Consider the following 9,783-nt stretch of genomic DNA (forward strand, 5'->3'; position numbering starts at 1 on the left):
GTCTGGACTAGATTTTCCCCGAAAAGCTAAAGACTCTTTAAAGCATTGTTTCAAATTTGAGAAACCATTTGTGGAAAGGCCAAAAATGAGAGATTTCACAGCTTTTTCACATCTAGGTCACATCAAATCAGACACAAAAGACTTAACAAATATATTTAAAATGTTTTGAAGCTTTTAAAACCTTTGTGAAAACACTGTTTTTCTCCGCCTTAATTTGAGAAGAACTTGGTCTCAAGTCAGCTTGTTCATGTCTCATATAATGTGAACAAATTTGATGTGGTATGTTTCTCAGTGTGTTTCCTATGGAGCAGAAAGGACATGAATTGAGACAAAGTGGTGAGGGGCAGAGGAAAAGTCAAACAAAGGGTCCATGTCCCTACATGAGGAACATGGAGACTAAAGGAGAGGCAGGAAGTTACTATATAAACTGACATATGAATGGAAAAGGCCCAGAAAAGAAAACAGAAACAAACGGAATTATAAGGAAAGGGGAATAAGGAAGTGAGGATAAAAAGAAGGAAGGAAAACAACAGTAAAACATTAATACAAAACAAGATGAGTGTTAGAGGGACAGAAGAGTCCATAATAATTGTTTCTCACTTTATTAAAACAAGACAGAGGCCCCTCCTCATCAGGGATCCTGCTGGAAAATCAAGGTAATTGATGACCGATCTGGTTAATATGTGTTTTGGGGTTGGGAAGAAGTTACAAGTAGGAATTTTCTCAGATAAACAAGAATTATAAAAAGGTGAAGAACAACGGATGCAGGGGGCCCCCACGCCTGTGTTTGCCCTGGGCCCCCAAATTGCTAAATCCACCCCTGGTCTGTATGTGGAGGTAAAACAGTGATATTAGCTTAAAAACGAAATAAGGAGACAGGTTTTTTTTTGCCTGTATAGATATAAATATAAATCACATCCCTGCAATGTTACGTCCAAACGAAACGCACCTCAGCACAAGTAACGTACTTTGTGTTATTTTCGCGGTTTGAGAGCGGGGAGGGGCGGTTTACGGGGTGTCCCTGAATGCCTCAGCAGCCCGTTGACGCTCCGCATACGAACTAGAAGAAGAAGAAGGAGAAGAAGAGGAGAAGACTCCGTAAGTAACAAACCTTTATTCACTCACAGGAAAAGTCTGACTCACTATATCAGAGTTTTAAAAAAAAACAACAACCCGACACTCGAGATCAAAGCCGTGCCTTTCATCTGCTTCGATTAATCGATGAAGAAGCAGCAGCAGCAGCAGAGAGAAAAAAAGTTCTCATCCTCGTTTCCGCTGCTTCGGCTTCACCGTTAACTCGACGACTGCAGCGCGAAGTCCCGGGTCCGAGCTGTCACACGTGTTTTATAAAGATCAAAGCTACGTGACCACGGGGATTTCTCTCGAGTGTTGACCTGAAACATAACGTGTGGGGAAGAAGGAGGAACCTCCACATTCCTGCTGTGGGGGTAGAAAGAGCTGCTGCTGCTCGATGAGGAGAAGAGACGCAGGAATGTGTCCGAGGAATTCACCTGAAACGAGCTCAGCTCGTGTCGACGCTTCTCAAGAAGAGAGAGAGTCCCGCGTTACTTCTATTGTAAGAGTAACGTAGTAACTGTAACGCTAGAGGGACATGTTGTGTGTGTGTGTGTGTGTGTGTGTGTGTGTGTGTGTGTGTGGGAGGGGGGGGGATCACTGTGTCTTAAAGGTCCAGTGTGTAAGATTTAGATGAAAGGGATCTGCCGAATATTAAATAATCCTAGTGATGTTTCTACCCCAGAATAAGACTCTTTATATTTTAATCACAGGATGGTGTTGTGATTTCAGACCCATCATTTTCCTGTGACACACGGAATCCACCCAAATTATAAACAGGCACAACACTGAACAAGCAGGTAACAACACTAGAGGAGCCTTTGGGTCCGTCCACATGAATGTATTTTAAATTTTAAAATGCATCAGGTTTAAATCTCGTTTCTCTATGTAGCAAAAATACAAGTTCACTCTCTGTACAAGTCGGAATCCGAGCGAGGTGTGTTATTGAAATGTCACAAGGTCCGAGCTGTTTGCTCCTCAGGTGACCGTTTGATAAGGTGAAGGAGGTGAAGGAGGTGAAGGAGGTGAAGGAGCGAGGCCACGTCTTTGTCAAGAGCAGGCAAGAGAAGTTATGACCCCCTATACAACTACTGTCTCAACTCTGTGTCCTCTCAGTCATAGATCACTGCAGCGTGGAAAATAACACAAGAGCAATTCCACCTTCCACGTGCTGCGTCGTAACGGATATTGTAAAAGGTCGTTAAAGTGGCTCATCAGTTTAGTCCTTTGCTTTTTCTCTTTCTGACAGCAAAGCCCGAATAATTCTTCCTTTGTGTTTTTATTTTGCAAAGCTCAAAATGAAATACTTAAGTCGTTTAGAGCAGCAACAATAAGTTGATTGGAACTGGAATGTTGGTCTATTTTTTAAATTTCATAGATCAAATAATTAATTAGTTGCAGCTCCAAATGTTTTCCACGAGAGTGTGTAGCACTATGTGTGCGTGTGGTGATGTGCATCCTCACACCATGTCAGTGCCACATTACATCCAGTCTTTAATTTTTAATGTTTTAAAGAAGTAGACTCGTCTCTTTAAGAGTTAACTGATGCAGGGCCCATTTCTAAAGCTGCCTGTTTAGACGTTTTGCTTGGCCTGTTGACTTTGCCTGTGGTAATGCTGGTTGCAGCTTTATTTCTGATACTGTGAAGGTGACCTGCAGCAGAAAGAGCTGTTCACATGTTTGTTCAAAGCTCAGTGAAACTCGACTCAGTCCCAGAGAATCAGTTTCTGTTGCTGTTGCCTTGAACGTGGTCGACAACGTCACTTGCCTTGATGAGTCCCAGCCGCCGCCGCTGCAGAGCGCTGGTCGCCTGTTTATTCAATGTTTGTTAATGTTGAATGTGGCACGTGTCCAAGTAGCATCACATTTTAAACTGCACTTCAAAACATTTACAGCTCTCCAGATATGTGCGTCACAGACAGACGGACATTTCTGTTCATTGATTTTAACAGTTTTAAACAGCAAAGCACAGAACAATACACACACAACTAATACATAAGAGAAGACAATAGCAAAGACAACAAAGAAAGACAAAGCCATACACACGGTGTTGGTGACACAACAATGAGACGTTGTACATAATTTAACACATAATTAACAAAGACACAAAGATCAGTTAGACAATAAGCTGTTTACTTGAAATTTTAAATCAGCCTGAAGATATGATGTCTAATCTTCTGAAGAAGTGCCTCCCTGTTTGATCTAGTAAATCTAATTTTCACCTTTCTCCATTTTAGCAAATAAACCAAGACACTTTTACTGTGAAATAAAAAAAAATTACGTATATTTGAGTGGCTACTGCATAGCAAAGATAATATTTATAATTTATGCCATGCATTAGCCACTCTAATAAAAGCTTTTTAATTTTCTTGGTTTATTTCCTACTTTTGTATTAAAACGCGCCAAAAAGCACCTTGTGTGTTTTTTTTTTACACAAACTCGTTCTTTGCCTTTCTGCTTGTGTCTCTGACTTTGTCCCCAGAGCGACACTCCACTGTCTCTCTGTGGCTGTGTGTGTGTGTCCCTCCTGACAACAGGCCTGTAGCAGCAGTCAGGTGACCATGAGTCACAGTCCCAGCTGTGCAGGGGGCACGCTCTCCACAACCATTGCACACAACACTTTGCTGCTAACACACAACGGCTCATTAAGGCTTGTTGCCTGTGTTGTGAGTGTTGGAGGGATGTGGAGGACAACAGGCGCCAGCAGAGGTCGGGGCTCATTCACACATCTTCACTTCTTTTTAGGAAGTTCAGACACATCACAAGGGACCAGACAGTTTTTAAACATGCATTTTTATAAACATTTATAAAACATTTATAATGGAGTGAAGGTAAGTGTATAATAATGTTTACAATACCTTTTATATGGTATTATTGAAGACTTCCGTATTATTTAATGTTAATATACATAAGGTGCTACACTGCAAATAGTTTACTTTTCATTTAAAAGTAAAATACTGCATTTAGTATCAATGGTAAATGGCCTGTTACACTTTTCTAATCTTGATGACTCCTCTAAGTGCTTTGGAATGGGGAGACTGGGATCGAACAGCTGACCTTCTGGTTAGAGGATGACCCGCTCTACCACCTGAGCCACAGTTGCCTTGTCCCTGTGTTGGCTGTCAGTCTCAGCTGTTGCTTCTGCCCCAGCACCATGTTGGCTGCTGTCCTCCTCCTCCTCCTCCTCCTCCTCACATCTCTGTCTTCATCAGCTGCTGACCCTTCCTGACCCTCTCTTGCTGCGACAGCTGTCATAGCAGCGCTAGTTGAAGCCTGGAAATATTCCAAACAAATGAATTTGTGCCCCTTCAGGTTGAGCCCTTCAGAGTCCTTGAATCCTCTTGATTGTCCCTCCCTTCCTTGCACTCACGATCTCGTGTTGATCCACACAGATACAGGGCTGCTGTTCATTTCATATGACAAGAAAGGGATCCGTTAGAGTTGTGCAAGGCGATGGGTTTGTTGTTTGCTAACATCTCATTCATTTCTCAACCTGTTCTCTTGTTGCTTCTTGTAGAAAATGGTCCAGTAGGATAGGAAGATGCCAGTGATGAGTCAGAGCAGTCCCTGTTTGTGGACCCAGCTCCCACAGAGCAGCAGGTCCCCGTGTGACCGCTACAAACACGCCTGCTGCAGCCACGACGGACACGTATATATCCTGGGCGGCCGAGACAACAGCTGTCTGAGGGATTTCTGGAGGTACAGCGTAGGTAAGAGCAAATAAACACCACTTGTGTTCAGCTCATTTCAGTGCCACAGAGGTTTGTGACATTCGAAGCAACAATGGGAGTGACGTGCTAGGTTCAGTGCCGTTATCATGGACCTTATCAAAAGCCAGAAAACAGAAAACAATGAGCTGCATTGAAATCAAACACACAATTTTGTCCAATTTCTTAGTGTGTAACGAGTGGACGGAGTTGAGCTGCAGCAGTGAAGCTGCACCAGAAGAGCTAGAGGAACATTCGATGGTGGCTCATGAGGTACAAACCCATCAAAATCTGATTTAAATCGTTTTTTAATCCACTTTTTATATTATATCTGTTAAAAATATACATATGTTGCTTCTGTATCTGCCAATATCACTTTTTGTTGTGTGTGTCAAGAATGTGTTTAGCAGCTTTTACCTTTCCAGGGCTTCCTGTATGTGTTTGGAGGCATGTTGGATTCTGCATACACCTTGTGCAAATGTGCCCTGTGGGTGTTTGACATTGGTGAGTTTCACTTTAGACGTTCATGCAAGATGCAACTTGCACCGTCAGCCATGCTTGTTGTTTCCTTCCTCACTCGTCTACAGTTCTGTGTGAAACCTGTGCTTTTCTGTAGAAAAAACTCCTAAATGATGCATTGAAATGAACTATTTCAGTAACAATCACAGAAAACCATAAGAAAATTTAACGTATGCTGACAAATGTCCTATAATTTATAATTATAAGAAATCAATTCACCTTTTCAGCTATTTTAAAATGGCTTTACCCACATTTATTGTTTTCCAAAGTTCTGTTGTCCTCCCTCAAAATCTTGCATCATTAAACTAAAGCTATTAAGTCAAAGATTCAGTCCATCACATGTGCTCTACTTTCCTTTCCTGTTTCTCTCAGCAAAGCAGAACTGGGTGTCCTACCAGAGAAAGAGGAGCTCCCCTCAGGTACAGAGCACCTTTCAAACATTTCACAAAGGATCAGATATTATGAAACCACTCTCCTCTTGATCCTCCCATGTTTGCTTCCAAATATCCATGTAGCCTGTTTTAAAATGGACAAATACTATCAAACATATACATACAATAAATCCATATTATTATTATTACAAGATTTGCATTGTCACACAAATGTAATCATGACTCAAATTGTCCATTGAATAAGAAATAGTATGAAATAGATGCAGCCTTCATTATGCATCAACATGAATATTCCTGACATTTGTAATCTCTTTGATAGTGTTGTGCATCACAGCTCTTATTACTGTAACCAGCACTGATACAGCGAGACCAAGTCAAGTCAATGAATAACTTCCACATTTCTGAAGAACAAGTCGAGTGCCAGATGTTCCAGAGGAAACTGACACATCTGTCTTCTCTGTATGAGCTGGTAGATGCTACGCTCTTTAGCAGATATTGAGAAATGTAAGCTCTGAGAAAGTTCTGCATTCGGAAAAAAAGGAAATTACACATTTGAAGGTTTAATGAGTCAGAACCTGCTCAGCACCTAGAGTTTTGAACACTAAGTGACACTCCAAAGGGATTCTATGTATTTATATGTGTGTATATTTCTGTCTGTGCGTGTGTGTAGTCCAAAATGCCAACCAACAGAAAGGGACACAGTGCCGTGGTGGTCGGTTCGGACATGCTGGTGTATGGAGGGCTCATAGACATGAAAGGATCTTCACAGGACTTCTGGGGTCTGGATTTCGGTGAGTTTAAAACATTTGTTTTTCACAGCTACACGTGGATTTACACAGCACGTTGGAACTTGTTGAGTTTTGAGTGTGTGTCAACCATGTACGCACTTCTGATGACGACACAGACACTAAGGTTGAACTATAGTAATTTCGTAAGTGAAGTCACAGCAGGGTGTGTTACATGCACTGCAATGTACAAATAATAAGTGGGGGCTGTGCAACTTCAAGTGAAGGTTTCAAATTGTTAAAGAAAGGCTGTTGACACGCAGCAGGTCAGAAATACAGATCGTTAAACAATGTAAGACGGCCTCTTGTTGCCTGTACATTCATTATCTCTACCTCTGTGTTTTTATGTGTGACAGACACCATGGCTTGGTCGTTGCTGAGTGATTGTCAGCAGGGCTCTTTAGGCCCAGGCCCCAGACACAGTCACTCAGCCGTGGCCCACCAGGATTGCATGTACCTGTTCGGGGGCTTGAAAGGCTTGAGGGAGCAGAGAGACTTCTGGAAGTGGAGTTCCATCAGCCACACGTGGAGTTCCCTCAGAACCAAGTAAGAAGTACATTCAAATTGAGTAAAATCGATTCTCTGTCACAGTAGACATTGTGTTGTGTGTTCCTTCCTGTGACCACCACCTCTGATTGTTTCCCCTCAGGTCCGGTCCCTCCAGACTGATGGGTCACTCGGCTGTGGCCTACAAGGACAGCATGCTTCTCTTTGGTGGAGGCGAGAGCCAGAACTCCCCGAACAACTGCCTGTGGAGGTACAGCTTCACCTCTCAGACGTGGGGGCAGGTGGCCACTCTCCCAGCCTCTAGCCCCCCGGACAAGATCCACCACTGCTGCACTGGTCTGGGTCCGAGCTACACGTCCGACAGCAGCAGCCCGTCCTCCACCTCAGGACACCAAGACAGGCTAATGGAGGACAAGCTCAGGCCCTTCAAGAACAAGTGTTTCCCTGCGCCTCTCACATTCCTTGGGTCAGAGGGAGCTATAGAGCTGGAGACGTTCAGTCTGGACCAGTGCTACGAGAGCAAAACACTCAGTAACTCTTCACAACTGGACGATAGCAAAGAGCACTTGATGGGGAAAGATGCGCAGCAGATTGGATACTGTTTGACCTTTGAGAACAAAGCATTCAGGAATCAGTGGAGCTGCACAGAGGAAGAGCTGATCAACGAGGACGACAGTGACATAGTCCAGCACCTGCCCGACCTGCTGCTGGTGCTCGGAGGGAGGCCGTGCTCCAGTCACAGCCCCATGTCCATATGGCAAATGACTCTCACTGACTCGTAGCCGCCTGCGGACAAACAACTTAACAGATATATATTCTCTTCACACGAGGAGTGTGGAAGAACTGTGTTATAATATAACGTTATCTTTTTTAATCTCACATATTCAAAGGGGTTTTACCAGCATCCTGTAAATAAGAAAACTACCTGAAATATTTCTATAAAGCTACTGTGCATTTTATGTTGTGAATTTATGCATTTGTCACACTTTATTTTTGCGATGATCAAATATTTCATTAGAAAATGGCACAAGGAAAAGCCTTGTAAGTTACTAAAGTCATTAACATGCATGTATGGCTCCAGGCCCCTACGGCCAATAAACAATAAGCAGTATAGCTAATTGATAAATGGATAGATGGATTGACAGCAGTAGTGTAATCATGAACACAAGGAGTAAGTACCACTGACAGTACAGATGTTTCTCTGCTCCCTCCAACTGATCAAACATCTGCTTTATGACATGCAAGACGTTTGGGCTTCACTAGTTACTTTCACATGCTGTCAGGAAATGAATATACAAGATCTGAGTTTGGTGCATAAAGCATGAAAGTCAGGATCTGACCCCCCCCCTTCGACCTCCTCCTGTGGTAGTTCATTGTTTATTTGTACTGAATGTCTGTGACATAGTTCAAACCCACAAGCTGCCACATGTCTGCAGGTCTGACGATGTACGATTTCCTTTACATGACACAAACATATCACTCTCCATCTAGCAATCCCTATAATATGACCTAAATTACACACGGTGGCGCCAGAGCTCAGTGTTGTGTTGGTCCCTCTGTGTCACCAGTAACTGCAGGAGTTGAGCCTCAGTATACTGCAGCAATAGTGTAATGAATAAACAAAAATGTATTAACAGTGAATTGAAAACAACTTTCTAAAAGGGAAAGCGACACTGACCAGCAGCAGTAACAACTGAACTCGAAACCACAACCTAAAACACACTAAATGATCACACTACCAGCACCAGCACACACACAGCTTGAATGGTGCCACTGGGCCCACTGGGTCTGACTGCTGCTCTCGGCCTCTTAACCACCACGGCCTGATTGGTGATTGAGCCCAGACGTGCACACTCACACAGCTGCAGGGAAAAAGGCTGATACCTGAATAGACACTGGGGAGAGAGAGCAGGTCGTATTCAGCCATGCTTAAAAACCAGTGAAGTTCACGTCTAGTCGTGGGGACTGGATACGACAACACAGCCTCAACTTTTGCCTACACCTATTTTATACATACAATATCAATTAGTGTTCTTGGGATAGAGAGGGGAAGTCAGAGAGTATTGAAGGAGCAACACATTGTTATTTTTTATAACCCTATAGACTGTTTAATAAAGTCTTTGAAACTATTCATCTTGTTCTTGTTGGAGTTATGAAACCACATCTCTCTCTCTCTCTCTCTCTCTCTCTCTCGTGTGTAATGAAAGGTCTCACTCGGTAGATGGCGCTCTTTGCTTGGTAATCTGGATGACAACCAGCCATGAACTAATTCGACTGAAGTCCCTGACAACATTTATGACTTTATCCAGATCCCTTAAAATATATGATGACTTTTATTTCAAATATCTTATTTATACACTTAGGCCCAATTTAAAAAAAAAAAGTTTCATCAAACTAAACGTTTTTCATCACCTAAATAAGTGATTCCAGGTTAATGGAATAAGTTTAAACCAGTTTAAGTTTGCTGGTTTTAATGTGTGTCTGTTTTACATGAGTTTATAACATGATGTTTGAGATGTTTGAGACTGAGTGAGGACTTTACACAGCGACGTCACCAAACCTCAGAAGGATGTGTAATCGGGTGATGCTACACACAGTCACAGTCTTTACCGTGGAAGGAGGAAAATGATGCAACCTCTGTGTTACCATAATAAACCCGTGTCCCATCACTGGAGCCCTGGAGACGTAGTAGTCTGATAATCCGCTGCGTCCAGTTGGTGGAAATCCCCACGTGGTTTCCACTCGTGTATAAAAACTTTGGGTGCGCGGAGCCCCTGTTGTCGTGATTGCAAAGGCAGA

The 9,783-nt window shown here is 42.8% G+C and overlaps 1 protein-coding gene across 3 annotated transcripts; it reads left to right on the plus strand.

The window, feature by feature from the left end:
• Positions 1-554: 554 nt before the first annotated feature.
• Positions 555-7,952, plus strand: si:dkey-3d4.3 (ras guanine nucleotide exchange factor F). 3 transcript variants are annotated; one of them, XM_035175559.2, is made up of 9 exons: positions 995-1,098; positions 1,807-1,874; positions 4,592-4,784; positions 4,972-5,054; positions 5,207-5,285; positions 5,673-5,719; positions 6,363-6,483; positions 6,834-7,023; positions 7,127-7,952. In XM_035175559.2, the coding sequence occupies exons 3-9, from the start codon at positions 4,616-4,618 to the stop codon at positions 7,764-7,766; spliced, it is 1,329 nt and encodes a 442-aa protein (XP_035031450.2). In that variant the 5' UTR covers positions 995-1,098; positions 1,807-1,874; positions 4,592-4,615; the 3' UTR covers positions 7,767-7,952. The 3 variants fall into 3 exon arrangements, with proteins under 3 accessions (XP_035031452.2, XP_035031450.2, XP_035031448.2); XM_035175561.2 differs by lacking the exons at positions 995-1,098; positions 1,807-1,874 and adding an exon at positions 555-656; XM_035175557.2 differs by lacking the exon at positions 1,807-1,874 and having other exon boundaries at positions 1,002-1,098.
• The last annotated feature ends 1,831 nt before the right edge of the window (positions 7,953-9,783 follow it).

The sequence above is a fragment of the Hippoglossus stenolepis genome, chromosome 13, assembly GCF_022539355.2.
Source record: "Hippoglossus stenolepis isolate QCI-W04-F060 chromosome 13, HSTE1.2, whole genome shotgun sequence".
Taxonomy (NCBI): Eukaryota; Metazoa; Chordata; class Actinopteri; order Pleuronectiformes; family Pleuronectidae; genus Hippoglossus; species Hippoglossus stenolepis.